Source organism: Mesoplodon mirus (assembly GCF_964341445.2).
Source record: "Mesoplodon mirus genome assembly, chromosome: 4".
NCBI lineage: Eukaryota > Metazoa > Chordata > Mammalia > Artiodactyla > Ziphiidae > Mesoplodon > Mesoplodon mirus.
Window position 1 is genome coordinate 20,849,623 of NC_138979.1, and position 22,647 is coordinate 20,872,269.

A 22,647-nucleotide genomic window follows, 5' to 3' on the forward strand; every position below is an offset into this window, starting at 1 on the left:
TGGCCACAACTACTGAGCCCACATGCCACAACTGCTGAAGCCCATGTGCTGCAACTACTGAAACCCGCACATCTAGAGCCCATGCTCCACAACAAGAGAAGCCACCGCAAATGAGAAGCCCGCGTGCCGCAACGAAGAGTAGCCCCCACTCGCTGCAACTAGAGAAAACCCGCACGCAGCAACGAGGACCCAATGCAACCAAAAAATAAATAAAATTAAAAAGACAAAAACAAACATGAACAGGTCCCAGACATATGTCTGCAACTTTCATTCATCCTTCTCGACTCAGGGTAGTATACTCCCTAGACCTTACACACAGACACACACAGACAGACGGAATGAGGAAGAGGAAGCAGCTAGGAATTATCCGTTTTGACAGAGAGAAATCCCTTATCTTGGCTTGATTTCTTGGGTTTCCCATTCTCTTGTGGTTGCAAGCCCTTACTCTCTCCTATATTAGATATTAAAAAAAATTAAAGTTTAGTCAAGTTAAATTAGCTTTGAAGATACTTTGAGGAATTAATAATCTTTACTGATTAGTAAGTGGCAATACCTGGAGTGTCATTAAACTAACTACTTCCGTGGATTCTTCCCACTGACAACCACTCTTTGGTGAGCCACGGTCAGAATCTACCCTCAACACAGAGGCAGGGGATGCCTTAAAGGCCAAGGGTCTTTTCAGAGAAATGGGCTTCCGATCGAAAGGGGTGGAGCAAACTTGGCAGAGAAAGAATGGAAGCCCTCGGCAGGGGAAAACGTAGTTCAGGGCGTGTAACAACACGTCCTTATAAATGAGGTGGGGATGAATTCTCTTTCAGGGTTCAGAAATAATTTTCAGATGTGATCAAAGAAACATGTGCTAGAGACTTCTGTGAGCCCTGGGGCATGGGAGATGGTCCAGGAGACCAGGGCTAGGCACATGTGTCTTGGTTTTCAGACATGGTGGAGCAGGAAGCTGGATTCTTAGAAACTATGAAAAGGTGAGTTTGACATCAATCTCTGATAGAAATTCTTGTACTTAAGGCGATGATCTGTGAACAACCGAAAAACACACGTTTGTGAAAAATAAATGATTGTTCAGCTAGACTCATTTTTTTTTCTCATAAAGTTTCTAGACCGATAGACCAAGAAAAAGATATGGCAGAGCACATAGAGATTCCAGCAAGATGTGTGATGAAATCTCTCATCTCTTATCTCTTTGTGGATAAGATGGAGAAATGGCTAGAAGGTGACAGCAAACTTGGTCACTGCTTGTATTAATAACTCAGGGGAAGACAGGCGAGGCATGCTTCTCCAGCAAGGCATCCAGACATGTCTTGAGTAGCAATTACATGGCAGACACCAACAGGCAGTGGGGTGGGGTGGATAAAAGAGGAATGTGAGTCACATCTGTCCTTGGAGAAGCAGCACCGCCAGATGGAGAGAACCCATGGAGGGTTGAAATCCTGCTTGACCACCAGTGCCATGACCTTGGGTAAAGTTACATAACCTTTTTTTTTTTTTTTAATTTTTATTGGAGTATAGTTGATTTACAATGTTGTGTTGGTTTCAGGTGTACAGCAAAGTGATTCAGTTATACATATACATATATCCACTCTTTTTTAGGTATTTTCCCCATATAGGCCAATACAGTGTATCACGTAGAGTTCCCTGTGCTATACAGTAGGTCCTTATTAGTTATCTGTTTTATATATAGTAGTGTGTATATGTCAATCCCAATCTCCCAGTTTATTCCTCCCCGCCTTTCTCCCTTAAGCCTCTCCCTTTCCTCACTTGTAGAAGCACGGTGATCTTACCTTTCAAGGTCACAGGAAGGACTGTTTTACAGAACAGTATTGGTTCTGCTACAAAGTATGGAATGGGTCATACAATCCTGAGAGGGACAGTTCAAATGTCAGGACAGAATTAGGAAGGATGGACGGACGGATGGACACACACACACACACAGGCTAGAATAAAAGGTCCAAAGGCACACTATGAAATTATATTAATAATGTGTAGTCCAGCATTTAGGTTCCAAAGCAGAAAAATGGGGTAGAGTAGCATGCTTTAGCAGCAGTTCAAGTAAAAATAAGTAAAACCTTAGAGGAGTACAAGCTGCCTTCCATTGCTCTCAAGCTACATTAAGATATTTTAAAGTCCACAATAGGGGTCACTGCTCATGCTGTTTGGATCTTCCTGGGAGGAAGTGTCTCACATTTCTGATTATGGCATTTTAATAAAGACACTGGCAAAGTAAAACAGGCAGCACAACAGAAAAAAACAAGGAGGTGAAAATTTAGAAACAATGAAATGTAAGGGATAGTTAAAGAATTGGGTCTATTTGGCCTGAAACAGGATCTGAGTTTTGGGTTTCAAATAGATAAAGAAACATTTGAATTTAGTTGACATCGCTCCACTGGGAGGACCCAGTGAAGGAAAGTTCCATCTGAGGTCCTGATGTGGAATGGACCGAGCAGGGAGGTGGTGAGAGTGCCAACCACGGCTGCCTCAGCGCCGTTAAATCATCATCTATCACGTGTGCCGCACCCCTGCCAAGGCTGGAGTTTGTGCTGAAACACTGGTTAGACACTCAGCCCCGTGGGACCCTGCTCAGCCTCCATGCGGCTAGAATGAAGAGTCCTGTTCCTAAGCTCACTGGTTTCACCTGGAAAAATATTCTTCATCAACACTGATTTCAGGCATTTCCCGGCATTCATAATGTCCTGAAGATGAGCTTTTGGTGCACTTAGGGCCCAAGGAGCCTGTAAGAGCTCCACAGGCTGTGCTCCTCTCTCCTGGGGACCACATGCTCCACCCCCCCGGCCAAGAACTTACCGCCAGGTACTGCGGGGTGAGGCCGCCCAGACCCGTCAGGTTCCCCCAGGTGGCAGTGTTGAGCTGCTGCATCTGCTGCGCCAGCTGCTGCTGGAGGCGCCTTTGCTCCTTGTCCTTCTGAGTGTCCGCGAACTTCACCACAATCGGTGAAGAACAGCCCTGTGGTCAGACACAGCGGAAAGTGGAGAGGGGGTTACAGCCTGGCCCACTCCGCTCAGGACACTCAGTCAGCTTGGGGCCTAGCTTTCTGAACTATTCTGGAGCATGGGGGATGGTCTGGCCTCGTGTTTAAATGGTTTGATGGTCCTTCTTCTTCTCTGAATAGTACCATCAACAGAAAATTCCACATCCTGTCACTGGTGTCTTTTGGGGCTCTGGTGGTCGATGAAGCCATCTGTGCTCGTGCTCTGATTATTACACTGCCTCGCCTTCTCTCTTCATGGGTCTTCCTTCGACCATCCCAGGACCTCCTCAGAGACAAGAGACCTTATCATTGTTCTTTAATTAAGCTTCAGGGTTCGCTTGTCTGAAAGATGGACTTGTCCTGGTGTGTCTGCCTGTTTCCACGTGTGAGCAGGGGACAAAGGAGGGGAACGAAATGCTGTAATGGGAGTGAAAATGCCTGTCGTTCCTGTCTTTTTTTCCCACTCTTTCCAATATTAAGTACTTTTGAACTTTGGAACTGTAGGAATCATACCGACCCAGTAATATAATCGGGAGAAGTGGGTTTCATTTTAGGAACATGGATGAAGGAAGGAGATTTTCAGGGGACACAGGCATGGACCAATGTCACTGTCCCCATGTTTTCAGAAGGGGTTCTCCTCCTTCTGCATCACATCTACTCTAGCTGTAATCCCAGGAGCTACAACAAATCAAAAAAGAAGATATCAGGAGCATTCTAGTCCAAGGAGATACATCTCAAATGGCAGGAGGAGATGTCTACTTAGCTTCTTTTCCTAATCAATCTCGCTGTTCTAGGAGCTTCTGTGTTCATTTCCTTTAAAAGGCGGGAGCAGAGGTAGTGAGTGAGAAATGGCCAAGGGTTATATAACAGGACCAATTCATGTCTGATACGGAGAAAATCATTAGGGAAAGTAAGGGCCTGACACCTCAGGCAGGAGGACTTCCTTTCGAAAGCACCTTTTCAACATTCGCCACTTGGCAAATACTCAGCAGAAACCAACTCTCTTCCCTCTCTGTTTAGCTTGCTAAACATTCCATCACAATTAAAGCTGTGAAATTTTGCTGAGATAAAAAGAAGTTAATTCCACCCAAGTGATTAAAAAAAACCCCACTTCTTATTGAAACTCAGCATGGTAACAGACCTCTCTCTTCTCCTCCCAGAAATTTAATATTCCTATTTAAATGAGCTTTTCCCTTCCCTTTGGGTTATTTTTCTTTCTCCTAGAAAACAGAGTTGCATTTTTTTCTTATCACGTTGGGTAGCTACTGGGGATGGAACTATGCATATGTGAAGCTATCATGCCTGCTGTTACCCCCCAACATGTGAGAAAAGTGAGGTGACTGGGTGTTGAACCTCCAGCAGACTGGTCTTCAGCTCTGGGAGTCACAGTCACGGCACAGATGTTGAGAGTCAGTAAACTGCATAAAAGTAATATTTCCACCATTTAAAAAAATCTATACTTCATTGTTCTTCATCTGCTCCGTTATTTCAGTGTTTCATCAGTTTAAAGACAGCAAAACCACTCTGAAGATGGAAATTACAGACAGCAAGGGTTTTGCATGGAAAGGGTTGTTATTGTATCAAATTTGTCCCGTAACAAATTATAGCATCTCTTCCTAACAGTTCATTTACGGTTGGCTTTTTTCTTCCTTAAATACTAAAAAATGATATAAAAGCAGAAAATCAGGCCAATGATTATAGTTCAAAATGACTTGTATAAACCACGAAAGGGGAAAACAGGGTGGGGAGAGATTGGAGGAAAGTGGGAAAATCAAGGTACCATATAAAGATTAATGATTTTTAAAATAACATGTCCTTTTAAACTTTAACAGTGACATCGATTTGAATTCACATCTCTTAGATCATATATCTTGGTGGAAGATGTAAGCCAGAGTCCTGAAAATAATGTAATTAATTCAAAAAAAGAAAACAAACTGCAGTGGTACAAGTATAATCAGACTGCATAATATATAATCTTCTGTTTAAATGTCAATATTTTTGAATTAAACAAGAAATTTAAGTGTCTGAGGGCTCCTCTGATTAAGCATGGATGTCCAGATTTAAAAACAAGTGCATCAAATCTGATTTCTGATAATAGCAGTATTAACAAAGGATCAAGGATTTCTGAAGAATAAATATGCCCCCTTCTCTACAGCAAATTCTTTTCACTCTGAGAGCCTGCTATTTTCTTGGTTCGGGTTCATACCCAGTTCTGCTGTATTTTCTCGTGCTCTCCTTCCGTAGGGACCCAGGAGAACAGAGACCTCCCACTCGGGCGGGGGGCCCTGGGTGAAGGAACTGGGGTGGCAATGTTTCCAACAGAGCTGAAAGAATTGAGGTTACAAAATCATCTAAGGTGAGACCAATTTAGGTACAAATCACTCAATTACAGGAAATAAAAATCTTTAAGAATGAAACACATATATATGGAAGATAATAAATACAGGTCAAGACTTCCTTTTTCTTAACAGTACTTTCATTTCATCTCCAGACTGATATGTAGCTGGAAACCAGGCTGATCTCCCCTTGGAGCCCCCCAAGGTAAGGGAAAGGGCAGGGGGAGGGGACAAAAACATGATCACGTGTGTGACTGCATGTTGTTCAAGACTGGATTCCTAGACATTTCAAATCCTGCTAATTCTCTCTTATTGTGGCCGATTTTCACCTGAGCTTGCCTTCACGTAGGGGGGTGTGAGTGTCTTAAAAATGCATTGCACTGAAAGGAAAACACAGTGATTATATAAGATATGTTAGGAATATTGAAGTCAAAAGGAAGTTCGAAAAAGACAATAGGCTTTGCAATGCTGATATCAAAACTCAGAAAAGTACAGTAAACACTTAATGACAATGCCATGCACACTCTTTACCCCCCGCTTCCACCCACCCTTTGGCTCCCTAGAAAAAGGTTGCCCACAAAACAAGACCCATAAAGATCATTAAGCTCCCGGCATGCTTCGGGAGATGCAGCATTGCAAAAAACAAACAAATGAACACAAAAAAAATTAACCCCCCCCAAAAGTGGAGGCAAAAAAGAAGCTCAAACGATCAATAAAGAACTTTGTGGCACATTAAATAAAACTGAAAACAATTTTTTTTTCAAAAGATGAAAAACGTAATTTCAGGTAACACTACAAAGCCACCTCCAGAAAAGATCACCCATACACAAAGATACAGTTTACATAATACAGCAGAACATGCACTCCCAAAGGATTCTATCAGACAATACAGAATAAGTAACAGCATATCACTCTTGGAATGTTTTTGTGCAAAATTCTGAAAGGCCATGACCCGAATCACAGACTCAAAGTACAGAGCCATTGTCTACATTTGTGGACCCACGCCAGCCTATTTCTCTTCCCCGAAAACCACTATCTCTCATTAGGAGATCACATTTGAGCCTTTGAGTTTCTTGGTTATTGTTCATTTTTTAGTAAGGGGGAAAATCTAATTTCTCGGGGGACTCTCATACGTGAACATTTGCACTGGTTCAATGAGGTGGGAGAAATCTTAACTTTCTCCAACATTCTTGATGCAAAAACAATTCTGTTTGTCCCGATTAAAGATACTTGACCCCGCATTAAAAAGAAAATAAAAAAGAAATGAAAGAACCCTGTGATTTAGCACAGGGCCAGCTGCAATTTGGAATGGGGTCTGTTAATGTTCAACCCATCCCACCCCTGGGGCTGGGGAACGTACTTGATCCTTGAGGTATAGAAGGATGCTCGGTTTAAATTGCATCATGAACTTTACACAGCAGGACCTGGGCCACTGCAATAAAAGGCTCAAAAAGGAACGTAGAGCAAGTGGAAGGTTTTACACTAAGTGTATTTCCAGTCATCAGGGGGAAAATTCAGAGAGAGAGGGAGAGAGAGAGAGGGAGAAGGAGAGAGATTAAGGTAGAAGGAATATGAATGAATGAAGAGAGAGAGATGGTGAAAGTTTACATCTGTGATTGTCATGTGAACAATCCACACAGGAGAGAATTGCTTTCCATTCCCCACCATTTGCACAAAGAAAACAAAGAAAGGGCAGATGATACAGTACCTCCATGGTCTGAGACTGATGCATGGCTTTGATTGCATTCTGTGCCATTGCCCTTGTAGAAAATGTGACAAACGCACAGCCTGTGGGAAACAAGGGGACAGGGAGCAGGAAAGACAAAAAACAACAAGACAAAAGGTTTGGACGCTTGTTAAACCAACACAGTCTACGAGAACTGCCACAGGACGACACTGTTCTCAGTAGTACATGAAATCAACAACTTCTCTCTTTGGTTTTTATCTCGTGTTGCTTTTTACTTACAGTGCTGACCTGCTAATCTGACCACAGCAGAAAGATTTACTGATGGATTAGTTTATTTATTTTTTAAATGGAGTCCAGGGGAAGGACACTGGGTACTTTCTTTTTTTAAGCCACGGGGGAGGGGGGGGATTTGAAATGCGCAAGACCTAGTTTGCATTTTCTAAAATAAAAAGTTGCGATTTTACATTTTCTCCTTGTCTATCTTGACTTAGGGCATCTACCCATTCTGGCTCTGTATTTCAAACATGAGCCCTGATTTCTAAGCAGCAAACAGTAAAATCCTCACACCCAGGGCAAATTAGCAACTAGATTCCAACAGCTCGAAATGTCAGCAAATAAATATACCTCACCTCTTCTGGGTAGTTAAAAAATAGATGTATGTATAAAAATACACTCATGCTATTCAAATGCAAACAAATATACCCAAATCCTGTACAAACTACTTAGTAACTGTTAATGAAGAACAAAAGCAAATGCTCTGTTACTCTGGGAATAGTCAACCGTGTATATGAAGTAAAATTTAAACATTTGCACTGGATTTCTTATTTGTATCAAACCTTCAAGACTTTAGGTTGTGACTTGTGGATTCTTATCAGAAATTCCACCTCAAGTGTAACATACAGAAGACAATGTATATTTCTCTGAATGTCTCCCCTGAGACCCACAGAACTCTCCATGGCTATTTTTTTCCCCAGCTGTAAAATAACTAGAATCTACAGTGCTTGCTTGTTGCTGCTTCTTGTAGCAGCGTTGGCTACCATGCAGGTCACTGTTCCAGCTACATGGCTCACTGCCCTTTCCACTAATAAAAGCACTGCCTTCTGAAATTTACATTTTATTCATCATGCACCCTTGGGCTTCTCAGAGAAAAAGACTGTGAAATTAATGCAGATTCAGGCTGATTTTATAATAATACCACGGCACACTAAAAGCTTAGCTAAAGCAACGCTGACTATTTCACTTATGATCTCTAATGACTTTAAAAGTGCATTGATTTTCAGCTTCTTTAGCCTTGCACAGTTTGAACTTAGGTATCAGAGAATAATTTAGTGTTCCACTCAATTGCCTGAAAACATTATTATTATTACTACTTAAAAGATTTCCCAGTGAAGTAGATCTAAACACTGAGGGGCTGAAGCTTGTCATCTCAGAGCGAGTGCACAAAAGTGGAATTCTGGCACCAATCACGTGAGATGGTTGCCTCTGTGGCCGGGAAGCCAAACAGAACATTCTACATCCAAACAACCAGCGGGTGGCTTGGTGTATGGGAGTCACTGTGGGAGCCATTAAACACATTTTCTTTGTTTGCTCTGCATGGGTACCTGGTGAGATTATCAAGTCAATACTGTATTAGCACCTTTCAATCAAACAGCAGTAAGAGAAAGCAATGCCTTCCCACTACCCCCAAAGCACAACAACAACCAGTCATGAAAATAAGTCAATGCATTTTTTTTTTTGCATCATGCTGTAATTTTTAATACACAAAAGCTCTCTGTACCTGGGAGGCTCATCTCATTCACCTCCATTAAGTTGTCCTCACTGAAGCCCGACGTCTAGCTCACTAAGAATGCCAAGCTATTTCCTATGGCTTTTCTGACGTTACAGCAGCTGGTGAAGCTGACTGTTTCAACATGCTGCCTGTACCTACAGTGGCTGTGGCTTTTGTCATCAACAGAAGCAGCTGGGCAGCCTTCTCTAAGGCATCCAGATGATGTGTGTGAGACAGTGTGAGATCTACAACAGGACCTCTGCTGGCTCCATACTGAAATAGACTCAGCTCTAAAATGACAGAGTCCCAAATTTACCATCTGTTTCAAAGTAGTGTCTCTTGAAGATTGTGATGATCACTGGTATTATTAACAGAGGAAATAACGCTAAGAGATTTTTCTTTTTCTATTTTAAAAATTAAAAAAAAAAAATTGGTGCTGCGTGGCTTGCGGGATCTTGGTTCCCAGACCAGGGATCAAACCTGTGCCCTCGGCAGTGAAAGTGCAGATTCCTAACCACTGGACCGCCGGGGAAGTCCCTTCATTTCCTGTCTGGAGGCTACAGTAGAGGCACAAGCAAATCATCTAATGGAGGCATATTTGAGGCCATAGGAAGCCCAGACTAACTCTTTTTTTTTTTTTTTTTTTTTTTTTGCGGTATGCGGGCCCCTCACCACCGCGGCCCCTCCCGCTGCAGAGCACAGGCTCCGGATGCGCAGGCTCAGCGGCCACGGCCCACCGGCCCAGCCGCTCCACGGCACGCGGGATCCTCCTGGACCGGGGCACGAACCTGCGTCCCCTGCATCGGCAGGCGGACCCTCAACCACTGCGCCACCAGGGAAGCCCCACTAACTCTGCTTTTAAGAGTCAAGAAGCCTGTTTCATTCACTTTGCTTGCTCTTATTATCTGGGAGCATGTGCCAAACCAACAGCTTCTAAACGGAGGTTAAGAATGCATAAAAAAATGTAAAATGTCAACAAAAATCAATAAGGCAGAGTTTATGCATTTACCACAATTTCAGAGCAGGCAGACCTTTTGTAAGTAACTTCTGGAGAAAGATCGAGCAATTAACAGGTCTCAAAAGAAAAGTCTTAGCACGAGAACAATGAAATGATCTCTCTGTAAACTCGAACCATTGCCCCTTCCTCTATGAAACCTGCAATTAAAAGGCCGACTGACGCTTCTAATTATACAATCCTCATCCCATCCAAAAAATGACCTGACAAATCTGATGACTCCTTTAACTTTTTTATTCTATTGGCAGTGGTGCTGTAAGAGAGAACTTGCCTCCTAGGGGCTCTGTCAAGTTCCCTACTGGGTGCTGTGTTCAATTACTTAAGGGAGAAAATTACTGTCATTTATTAAATGGGAGCACGTGCTGAAAGATTCACTCTCTTCTGCCGCTCTGGATGAAGCTAAGGAACTTCAGAACCAAATGTTCCATATGGGTTGGTAGCCAGTTAACCTTTGTAACTTCTCTAAAACAGGAGGTCCTGGCTAGATTTTCATTTTCTTTTCAGCACCACTGAAAACACTGGCTTTGGGGTGGGCCCTCAAATCTGCGCTTTTCACTAACGTAGGGTGACACAAGCTCCTACAGTCAAAATGGGTTGCTGGCTTCTTCTACAAACCAGCCAGATGACTTCCCGCTGGACAGAAATGACTTAGGTCAGTTGTCCTCTCCTCTCTCTAAAGATGGGCTTCTGGGTACAGCAGAGTCTACTGGGTCTTGACGGACAACTGCTCTGATCTTATAGGGTCAGCCCTCAACTGTTCTAGACTGTTGCGCATGCTGGTGACCGACCAAAATGCTGGAGAACTTAGATTGGGAGAAAAAAAATACAGGTACCAAGACAATAAAGGTACCAAGACAATTTTGGGGGTGGGGTAAGATAGCCCATATATTACTGTCTCAAAGCTTCCAAATACATAATAGCAAAAAAAAAAAAAAAAAAAAAAGGCAAAAATTCCCTCTGTAAATGTGTCCAACCTGTAATTTAGCTTGCCACTATTTATTGTCTCCACTTTCAGAGTGTCAGAGATTGCTCATAGAAATGAAAGGAGCTGAATTCCTCCTATTTCAGTGAGGTTGTCTTCTTGCTGCTAAAATAGATAAATGATTGACTGGGGAAAGGTTTCTCAAAGTCATTTCCTCCTACAGACAGGATCTAAGGAAAGCACAGAGCCCTGTCACAGAGCAGATTTTGGAACCCAGCTATTACACTTGTCATTTCAGTTGAAAGGATATCTTAACTCAGGTGTTCTACCTTTTCTCTAGGCTACATGAGAATTTTGAGAGAACTAAATGAATTCTTGCTCTGCATCAAAAAGAAGGGGGGAGAGAGAGAGAGAGAGAAAGTAATGAAAAAAGTAGAGGCACTTTTAAAAGCACATACAATGATGCCAGGGTCTCTTGCTTTTCTGCTGCTTCTTTGAAAGAGGAGCAACAGCTGCTATATTTTAACTGAAGGAAGCATAATTTAAAATAACTTGTGTGGCTGAGAAGATTTCAGCCTATGGAAAACTTGTTTATAAATTCCTCTTCAGCTGTAGAAAGATCTTAATGCAGCCAATTTTTCCTCTCAGTATCTTTTGAGCAATGGCAGGGCTTAAACATATGCTATAACATTGGAGCATCAAAAATAATACTCTAATGTGCAATCCCCAACACGGGGTGAGTTTATTTAAAATTGGCACGGAGAGATCTTTCATTCATGGCACCTGAGGCTGAGTGCAGACTAGGACTTAACAGTTGGCAAAAATCTCATCCCTGAGATGAGGCTGGAAGATTGTACCCAGAGCAGCATGACAAGATGCATTTAATAACCCAGGGGGCATCTGATAAAGGTTTCCACATATCTGAACATTTGGGTACCACGTGGGCAAGACTAAAATGTCACGATCAAAACTTGAGTCCTCTCCATGTATGTTTTAAAAGTCAAAAGCCCTCTCCCAATATCCTGATCAGATATAACGAAAATAAATGAGGATTTAATGGCTAAATCCAGTCTGTGGTCGCTAACATCCCTGAAGATACCGCCAATTCATTTGTCAAAGGTTTTGGCAGGAGAATGCTGGAACACCATAAACACAGCTGGAATATTCTTAAACTAGCAGAAAGTTACCTTAAATGGCAGTGAAGATTTGACTGAAGTTTATGGGAAAGAACAATGAAATCAACCGCTTCATTGTCTCTGAGTTACAGATATTCAGTTGCTATGGTGCAGCAAACCTGGCAGATTGTACCCAAATAGTCTAATCTGACTGTGGGACTGTGGGTAAGTGAGAACATGTGTATTTTAGGAAATCAACATGCTAAGGTGACACTGTCCAGTAAATATGTTGGCTCAGAAGCCTCAAGCTTTGATTCTGAGAGCAAACATCTCATTTCACTTGCCACGTGTGGGCTTGTGCTACCCTGGCTTGCTTTCTCAATGAAGGCTCATACAGCGGGCCTGAGAGGTGGATCTGCCACTGTAGAAGGATCTGAGTATCATGAGGGGCTTGAAAGCATCTCAAACCAGGTTTTCCAAATCAGAAAAAAACGGCAGAATGGGTTACTGCCCCCCAAGGGGGAAAAATGCACGTTTAGATGTGGGCATACAGCGTAAAGTGAAGCAGAGTCCTAATGTTTGTTGAGTGGTTTCAACAGGCTTGGCAGGTGCTGTCCATGTACAGGCGTGACACTTTCCAGTGGGATGGGGCAGAGAGGTCCCATCTTAAAACATGGCACAGATCTGGGTGCTGGTGAATAACTATGGGACTTTTAAAATAGTCTTTCTTGCCAATGTGTAGATCATGATTTTTTTTCTTCTTCTTTTTTTTAAAAACAGTGATTCTAACTGAAAGTATAGCAGGGATAAATAGGTACAAAGATGTGGGTCCTGGCAGCCCACTACTCTGATGTGGGGCAGGGGTACTGAATCAACAGCCTGGAGGAACCTCAGCTTAAAACCTGCCAGGTAGGAATGTCAACTACTGATGTGGCAGAGAATGAACGACATGAGATGCCTGCTGGGGACCCAGGGCTACTAACTGCCTCCTCTGTCTTCCTTTTTGTAGCTGAACTGGGCAAAAGCAAAAACAAAAAAGTGAACCACCACTCAAGGGCACCTCTCCCTCATCATAATCAAATGGTTCGATTTAAATCCTTTCCTACTGACTGATTTATACCCTGGTTTAGTATTACAGGGTACTTTTCAGAGCAGCCAAGCTTTCATTTCACTTCATTTTTATTTATTTTGTAAACAGCTGAGCCAGCAACAGGCATGGAGACCAGAAATGCTGAGCGCCCCTGATCTGCAGCGCCACACTTATTAATATTGGATTGAAAACGACAATTCTTTAATGAAAGCAAAAGAGTAGCATGAAAGAGAACTGTTCTTTCAACAAATCACTGATTTAGGAGCAGTCCCCAGTACCCAGGAGTCCCTGGTTCCTGCTAATTGAAAAATGCAACACTGTCTGTCTTTATATCTCAGAACAAATGAGAATAAATGAGTATTTTCTTTTTTGCCACAGGGAATTCTCATCCGTTTGCCAGAAAATCAGAAATTATTTTTCTGTTAAGAAAAAGGGGGGGGGCAGGGAGGAGGATTCTAGTCTTTACATTGAACCAGCAGTTGCATAAAATATTGATGAAAGTGCTCCCATCACTTGTTTCAGAAATAGGCTGCTTCTGGTGTCAAGTGCTGGTTCATCAACCAAATGGCAGATGGAATTGGTCGGGTTCTCCCATCAAGTACAGTGTCTTGACATCCTTTCCTATGAAAGTTTTGACCATTTTAAAAATCTCATCTGCAAAAATAGCTAACATATGCTCAAGGATCTCTAGGCACCAATGCTCCTCATCACTGTCCCCACTGGACAGATGGAGAAATGGAGGCAGAGAATCAGTTTGTAAATCAGCAGAGGGAAAACACAAGTCCAGCATTCCTACTTCATAGTCAAGGTCTCTGTGAAGCACTATGGATGGCCTGCCTCTACAAAACACCTACCACGGCAGTAGCTAATCACAACCTATCAGAGAAGCAGGGCAGGTATTTAGACCTGCTGCCACCTTCAAGTGTGGAAACTGAGGGCACAGATAGGAAAGTGAATGGACCACGCCCGTGGTTCATGTCAGGAGAAGTTCTGGGACTGGGCCCCAGGGTCACTGACCTCTAAGGCACTATACGTTTCCCTATGCCTATCGGTTCTTTCTCCATGCTGTACACCTTGGCAAATGCAAAAGTGCAATGATAACACGGAAGCTGTGACTGAGAATAGTCACAGGGAGAGAATAGTGGTGCTTATGACTAAATTGGCAGCAGAGAAGGGATCGCAAAAATATTTTGTCTTTCTTGCCTACTTAATTCCTCCTCAGCCCCACTGCTTTTTCCCGTGGTATTCACTCTCCTGGTCTGTCTACCTATCTACCTCTCCTGGATCAGATGTGATGATAAGCTCTCCTGGTGCGTATCTCCAGGATGGCACAGAGGGACCCAGGATAGAAATCCTGGTATCCTTCTGCCTGTGAGGCTGGATGGGAACCAGAGGCGATGAGGGTGCCCAGGACAAGGAACTATTTTGGGTGACACTGGTAAAGGCACACGTGGTAAGTGACAGATTAGCTTGAGGCACTGGGTCTGCTGTTTAGGGACCCCACTCAACATCATGTCTTGCTCAGCTTTTAGACTCCCATCTTTCAGTGAGTGTTAGGTGTCATTTCCAGGCCTCCTCCTCCTCTTTTTTTTAAAAACCACCTTCAGAAGAAAATATAGGGATCACAAGCTTGGAGTCATTCCTCCCCCTCCTAGTTTTCCTCGAGATTACCTCCGTTTCAGGGCTTTGGAGGTGGAGGGAGGTGGAAAACTTTTGTTCCCTGTGTCTTCGATTCTAGCAGTTGACATCATGAAGCTTTAGGTCTAAAAGTCAAAAGAACAAATGTTCTTCCTCCCAGGGCGCTGAGTTTACGTAAGACCAGGGAGATGAATGAAAACTAGTGCCTTGCTATTTAAGGCTTAACCTTTTCTTTCAACATGGGGTGCGGGCAGTGCAGTCCCAGAACCAGAGATGGGGAATGTAAAGACATTTCTAATTAGCCCTGTGGAAGTCGCCCTGGAAACCCCATTACAATTGAATGAAATCCTCTCTGTGTTGCAAAAAGATTTCTTACGAGAATGGAGAAATGTGTTTTCCATGTGCGTCTTCCCCTGGGCCTCCTGGGCTGACTCAGGAAACCAGTCAGATGGCCGGGAACAAGGCTTGCGGTGACAAGCCTTATAAGCGGTTTAAGGAGGGAGGCGTGTGGGTCCGTCAGAGGGGGAGGTAAATGTGGACAGAAGAGAGTCATCTCCAGCTACCTTGTGTGGCTGCTCGCGGAAACACTGGTTTTCATCCGCGCTCGAAGCCCCAGCCTTTGCCTCTTATCACGGTGACAAAGAAGAACCTACAATCTTCTCCTGGATGAAGTCACTTCTCTGTCACTTAATGGACCCCTGTGTTTAGGACTCCCGGAGCTTTGCTCTTTGCCATAAAACTCTAACGCCCTGAGACAGGCCTGGTTACGTTACCCTGAGTCTGTACCTACACTATGCGGGGACAGGGGCCTTTTTTCTTGGTTTATTTCTCTGTCAAGAGGCCCACACGCTCAACATTCTCCCAGGCACAAGCAGAAAGCCTGAAGACTAAGATGCGAGCAGCAAACATTTTCTCTCGCCCTCCGCATCTCTCCCTCATACCTCCTAAAGCTCCTTCAATCTGAGACTGAAAAGGGATGTGTAACGGCAGGGCAGCCTGTGGGCCTCTCGTCTGACAGTGATAACCTGGGCTAATATGCTGCCACTAGGACCTTCCTGACTTGAGAAATAAAAGGTGATCATTCCAGCTACAGTGAAAAGTTTGGGTTGGATAACTTCGTCACGCAGGACGTATCCCAGGGTGACCTCTTGCTGCATGTGGGAGCTACGTCTACCTTGACTGGGACACAGAGCTCCAATTAGCACTTAAGGGCAGAGACTCTGCAGAGAGCACACTCACCTCGACTCAGCCCGTCGGGTCCCCGGAGGATCCGGCATTCTTCTATCTGGCCAAATGGAGAGAACATCACCCGGATATCGTTCTCATTACATTTCTTCGAAACCATTCCTATGAACAACTTTCTGTCTTCCACGGCTAGGAGAGAGAAATAATGAATGAGCCAAGGCCACTTCACCTTCTTCCTCGTAATCAATATGTCATCACCACCTCCGACTGGGTCCCGAGGCTAACTCTTCAGACACCCAGGCCACCTTCCTCCTCCACACGTGCCGTCTTGGCTCTCCCCACCCTTGCTCGGCATCTCGGCTCCTATTCCAACACTGGGAGCTTGTTTATCAATAAAACATCTTCAAAGGACATGAAACACTGTTTTTAAGTCCTTTCCCCCCATTTGGAAACAGTAATATGTTTACTAAAATGTTAAAGTTCTAAGTAACTGCTAAATGCTACTGTCCCATAGAGATATTTTGGGATACAGATTTTAATTTGATTTTTTTGGGGGGGTAGCTGTTCTTTTAACTTGAGTGACAGCGAAAGAGAAAGATCGGGAGAGGAAAAATAACAGAAACAGATATAGTGGAAAACTGATAAACAAAACTTTTAACAAAGGATTCAATGGAAGAAAACATTCTCCTTCCCTGATTTCATATAGCTTTGTCCCCACTGGTCCAGATGAGAACAGGAGACAGGAGAGATGTGAATTTCTCCAGAGAGCTGGTTAAGGGGCCTTCTGTCCGTAGCACTGGCTATGGAGCCCTACCCAGGCCAGCACATGTGGTCTGCACCTTACAACTAAAGCTGAAGGCAACTGTAGTCAAGTGAGTGGGGCTGCAGTTATTTGAGAATCATGTCAGGGTGGCCCCAATCTCAGGGTGAAACCCATCACCAAAAAAAGAACAAGGAAGAAATAATGCTATTCTGCCCACTTGGAGGTAGGATTCTTGATGAACAGAAATGCCTTTTGGGCGTCAGGGCAACAACCTGCAAATTCTTTTTTTTTTTTTTTTTTTTTTTTTGCGGTATGCGGGCCTCTCACTGTTGTGGCCTCCCCCGTTGCGGAGCACAGGCTCCGGATGCGCAGGCCCAGCGGCCATGGCTCACGGGCCCAGCCGCTCCGCGGCATATGGGATCCTCCCAGACCGGGGCACGAACCCGTATCCCCTGCATCGGCAGGCGGACTCTCAACCACTGCGCCACCAGGGAGGCCCCAACCTGCAAATTCTAACCTTGGAAGCTGTCAGCGGGTAAAGACTAGGGAAGGTTTACCTCTGATGACCTGGGAGGTCTGTTTCCCTAAACTGACATGCTTGTGCTCAGGATAACTGGCCTACACTCAGCCTCAAAGGCACGATTATTATGGATTTCAAGACAGTGTTTGGAGCCGTTTGTAGGAGAGAGAACAAAAGATCGTCCTAGAAGCCCTCAGGGAGAAGTCTTGCTTATTTCCCATGTTTCCTTTCAATCCATTTCTTAGAATTAGGAAAAAAAGAAAGAAAGAAAGAAAGAAAGATAGCCGCCTACACCAGCACTTCAGAAAGTCCTAGCTTACGGGATCATTTTATATCTGTATTATAATCTTGTCATTGCTATTTAATTGGCTTTTATTTCTGTTTCTCTTACTCTTTTTCTGGACAGTAAGTGTCTGATTATCATTTAACTGGCAAGAGTGTATTCTAGACTTGCCAGGGCCAGTTGCTTCGGGTACCTAAGTCAGAATCCCTGGTCTGTGTCTTCCAGGAGCCGGGACGGAAGATCTATAATGGAACAGAGACTCGTTTACTCTGAAGCAGCTCCGTCCAGTAGAACTCGAGGAAAAGTTTGGTCTGTGACGTCCACCCCAGTAGCGAAAGCCATGTGTGGCCACTGAGCACTTCAAAGGTGGCTAGTGTGATCGAGAAAGTGAAAATTTCATGTGATGTAATTTTATCTAATTTAAAATTTAAAAGCTGCATGTGACTACTATATTGGACAAGGGTGGCGCTGAGGGGCTAAGAGCTCCTAGTCCTAGCTATAGTCAACTAAATGCGCAGCCCCTGAGAAGCTCAAGTATGACTTCTTCCCTAAGACGGAGTTACAAAAAATGGAAACCATTTACGAAGAAATCCTGACTTCCTCGGCACAATGAAGGGGTAAACTCAGGCAGGGAGATGAAAGATAACTGTCACTTTTTTCATTAACAAGTATCAGCTGAAAAGAAAAGAAAATCTGCACCATCCATATGCTATTGAAAGTGCTAACTTCCTTTCCTGTGTGTGTGTGTTGGCACGTGTGTGCATGTATAAAGGAACCTGGACGTTGGCAACCTTCTGCAAGCCAAAGTAGCTCTGTGGTTTTAACAGTTGGGCCTTGTTTGCTTTAATGGCAAAATGGGAATAACTAAAAATATCCAGCTTTCCTCTCAGTGAGTTTTCCTGATCTTCCAGTGAAAATTTTTATTCCTAGGATCCCCATTCTAAGGATCGCTAAACAGCTTTGTCAACATTTTAAATAAACTTAATTATCTTGAAATCACTTAACTTTTTTCATCAATGTTTGAAGAATTTCCTGGCGGGCTTTTCCTAAGTATTCATGGGCAGTTAAGTATCTCACCAGTTTTTTCAATCCACAAGAATGCCAATTGCTTAGATAAACCTACCATATTCACAGTATTCTGCTAAGTGCTTTAGGGGAACTAAAAAAAAAAAAAAGAAAGAAAAGACAAGGTGTTTGTCCCCTAAAGAAAAAGTCTGTTTTCCTTTAGGATAACCAATGAATGAATGAGGGGAAATACTTCATATACCACGTGCTGCACAGGTAGGGTTGCTGCCGTCAATAACAGTAGCAGAACTGAAAGTGGATTCATACCAGTGACCACTGCCGGCTCCCCTTCCGTGGTATAAATGAGAAGGGGTTAATATTAAATATAAGTGGGGACTTTTTTAAGTTCAGGGACTAGAAACTTCATTTTTTAAAACCCCCCTGATTGTAAGTCTGTGCTAACACACCGGTGTACAATCTGTCAAAGTCACACCTGGATTCGGGGCGGCCTGAATTAATTAACAACTTTTCAATGTGTTAGTGCTAACATATGGCATTTAATTACGGCCTCCGAATCCACGGGTCTCTCTACTTTGAATTTCAAAATGATTTCTTCATCTTCTAGTACATCAGCAAGTGACTGCAAGGGAACACCCTGGATTCCTATCTCTACAGGCCTTGCCCTCCCCAGGATGACATCGTCGGGTCATCCTGCCTGTTGTGAGCTCGGAACTTGATGCACAGCCACTGGGGGTTTCAGAGGCCTTGAGGAAAGAGATGGGTGGAGGCGGTCTTAAATGGCATTTCTGGATTCAAGGCTCTAAGGACCCTGACAAGCTGTGAGGTTGGAGGTTAAAGCAGGAGGGACCTGGTACTCTGCCTACAGAGTCAAAAATAATCCTTCAAGTCAGAAGTGTGACCTCACAGTGAACACTGGCTCCAGCCCCCGAGACCCCAAAAACAGAACCAAAGGCAACCGCCACGACTTCCTTGTCACCCACTGCTGGACCGACTTTAGACCCAGCAACTGCCTTTCACTTTCAATCTCGCACGGCTGGTTGCTTTTTCTGCACAGTGACAGAAGATTAAAAGCTGGAAAACAGGCCCTCCGACAAGAGAGAGAATGATAAAAGAGTGACTGTGTGTGTGAGTGTGGCTGGTCCCTGAAATAATCCACGCCTCCTCCAATGCCCTTCCTGTGCCATCCACTCAACTACGTGTAAGGGAAAAATCACCAAAAAAAGGTGGGTGCTGTGGAAATCTGGGTATACACTCAGTGTGTTCTTCTCAAAGCCCCTGACATTGTATTGCCAACCCAGAGGAGGATCCGTTTTTTGGATACCTGGCACAGTAGAAGCATAAGAAATGGAAGATGCTAGGAGTTTACATAAATGTGCTAGAGGCTGCAGCTGAAATCAGAGCCATTGGAAGGGCAGGTTCTAGGAAGCCATGGAGATTTCAGAAGCCCGTTCAGTAAAAGAGTAAAGTGCCGGGCAGATACAGCAGACTAACGTTTCTGGGCTTTGTCAGAATCCCTGCGTGGACAAAAGCTTACAAGAGTGATTGCTTTTCCGGAATTCGTTTGTCCATCACTAATGAATCTGTGATGAGTCTTGCTCAGCAAATACGAAGTTCGGGCAATCTGAACACAATGATAATGAAGAGAGTAACTGTTTCACTGTGATGAGTCCTTTGTGTCATCCATAAATGTCAGCAAACTCAAAAAAAAGTGCAATTAGAGCTCGTTATACTTCTTTCACAAGCACAGGAGCTATTTCGAGCATCTGAGCCAAAGAAATCTTGGTGCTCTCTGAGCTGCAGAAACTATGCTTACCTGTTAAAAATGTCATGTGAAATTAGAAAAGGCTTGCAGCTTTTATCCCTGGCTTTGGGAAATGATACCTTTCTCCTGATTCTTCCAGTCAGGTCCAAGGACAACCCTGAAGTCTGCTCATGGCTATGCAAGGTGGGGGGGTCCCTCTGAGCCTCCGTGAAGAAGAGCTCTTTCAAAGCAGCTTTTGGTCCATTTACACTATTTGACTTTTTCTTTTTTACTGGAAATTCAGAAAATGAAGGTAGATCTGCCAGCAAAGGGACAGCCGGCCCAGCAAGAAGGTTTGGGGGTTTTCCTTCAGGTGTACAGATCTAAGCTTTGGCAGGAAGAGCCCAAGGCTGGAAGGGCTGGCCTCTGCTCTCAGGATGCACCAAAACAACTACCTCAACCGGCTGGAGCTACGCCACCAATGGAGCAGACTGCACGCAGGCTACGTGCCAGGTGTTACGCTAAGCTCTGTGGGTGTTAACTACATGATGACTCTATAAGGCGGGCCTTACAGGAAGAGCACAGACTAGGCTTCTGGAGCCCCTCTTACAGCGGGAGAGATGGAGGCTGGGTGAGGTTAGTAAACAACTTGCTCAAGGTCACAGCCAATAAGTGCAGGGTCCGGGTCAAGTCTGGGCTCCTCAAAATAGATTTCACCTGCTACCCTGGGGCGCTTCCTGAAAAATGGCATTTTTAGGTATTTGCTCATCTTAGTAAAACAGAGCCCAATCCTGCTTGGCTTTTGAGATCGTGCAACATGGGGTGTGCCCACGTCAGTTTGATTCTGTTGCTGTGGTTTTAGATCCAAAGCAAACACTACCCTCAGTGTCCACAGGAGACAGAGGACAGCAAGGGCAGCTGACCATTCTGAGCCCTCCCGGCAGCTACCCTGTGGACAGTCAGGGCTCGCACCTGCACAGGAGAAAATGCAGAAGAAGAAACCCTTTCTCGGTTCAACTCTTTGGGTATTTTAAGTCAGACATTTCCAACTCGGTTCTCTCTTTTGTTACTTTTTTTTTTTTTTTTTCTTCAGTATGTGGGCCTCTCACTGTTGTGGCCTCTCCCATTGCGGAGCACAGGCTCCAGATGCGCAGGCTCAGTGGCCATGGCTCACGGGCCCAGCAGCTCCGTGGCATGTGGGATCTTCCCAGACCAGGGCACGAACCCGTGTCCCCTGCATCGGCAGGCGGACTCTCAATCACTGCGCCACCAGGGAAGCCCTCTTTTGTCACATTTTTATCACTGCGGCCTAGGGTTCAGACGAACCCCCTCCTGCAGACTTTGATCCCATGGCCCATGTCCTGACACGGTTTGGAGAATTATGGGGCCAAAGGACAGAGAGCATCTCCTGGTGGCTGGATGTGCCAGGATGACCTTCACTGATGGAATTCACCCCACAAATACTAGATCCATCCTGCCTCTCTCCGAGGAGGAAGAGAACAGATTGTAACACGCACTTCTGGAGCAAATCGGCACAGGGAGATGGCCTTCTGCCTGGGCAGACACACTCGGCGAAGGTCCCTAAAGGCCAGGGAACACTGACCAGCATCTTATAGAAGTGTTTTAACATTTACAAAGCACGGTCACAAACATCTTCTATGAGTCTTAAAAAAAAAGCTCATCTATGAGAGGCAATTAGCATTATTCCCATTTTATGAATGAGGAGATTAAAGTCTGGTCTTTAAGTGATTATTAGATACTGAAACCAGTGACAATGAACGTGAGTTCCAGCAGGTAAGGGACAGTGTCTTTTGTGTCCCTTTCTTCTTCTTTTAAAAATTCACTGCTGCAGTCCCAGCCTCTGGCAACGTGCCTGGCACACAATAAATAATCGATGAGTAACTGTCAAGTCAAGGAATGAGGTGACTGGACCAAGACCCACAACAAAGCAGGGGTGGATTTTAGACCCTCTGACAGTCAACGCCATGTCTGTGATAAAGTACTGTGGGAAAAAGGGAGTTAGACTTGCAGAGAAGCGTGTGGCTGATGAGGAGATGGTGGGGAAAGCACCAACATCTCTTCTCCGACAGACACCACCGTACGATGTGGAATTTCTTTCGAAACTGTCTAGTGTATGGGGCCGGAAAATGGGATGCACTACAATTAGCAAAAGAAAATACCTCGTGGAGAGATGCAGAGCCCCGCCGTAATTTACACTGGCAGAGAACGCAGATCTCTAAGTGTACGGCTTCTGCTCCATGACTAATTAATGAGGTGCAGAGCTGCCCGGAGGAAGGCGGCCATGCTGACCATGTCAGTCTTGTGGGGCAGGAGAGGGCTGAGGTCTAGGAAGGTAGACGATTCCTTTAACATGCGATGCAGCCAGTCCAAAGAACAAAACAGGGACAGAAGGTTTGCAGAAGTGGGAGCAAAAACTTCAGAGAGAAATGGGGTTAGCAACCCTCCGGTGTGTTGGAGAGGCAAGTCTCAATTATTTCACCAACCTCATCAAATGCATATATATATATATATTTTTTTTTTTTGCACTGATTATATG

At 44.3% G+C, this 22,647-nt stretch overlaps 1 protein-coding gene across 4 annotated transcripts in view; it reads right to left on the bottom strand.

The window, feature by feature from the left end:
- CELF2 (CUGBP Elav-like family member 2) overlaps nt 1–22,647 on the bottom strand; it is a 529,929-nt gene that overhangs the window by 59,391 nt on the left and 447,891 nt on the right. For 3 of the 4 annotated variants that reach the window (XM_082618267.1, XM_082618268.1, XM_082618269.1), the window contains 3 exons: nt 15,812–15,946; nt 7,046–7,125; nt 2,818–2,976 (listed from right to left, as the gene is read on the bottom strand). In XM_082618267.1, coding sequence (XP_082474393.1) covers nt 2,818–2,976; nt 7,046–7,125; nt 15,812–15,946 — 374 coding nt within the window. Of the gene's footprint in view, nt 1–2,817; nt 2,977–7,045; nt 7,126–15,811; nt 15,947–22,647 lie in introns of those variants that run through there. The other variant, XM_082618270.1, reaches the window with a different exon arrangement.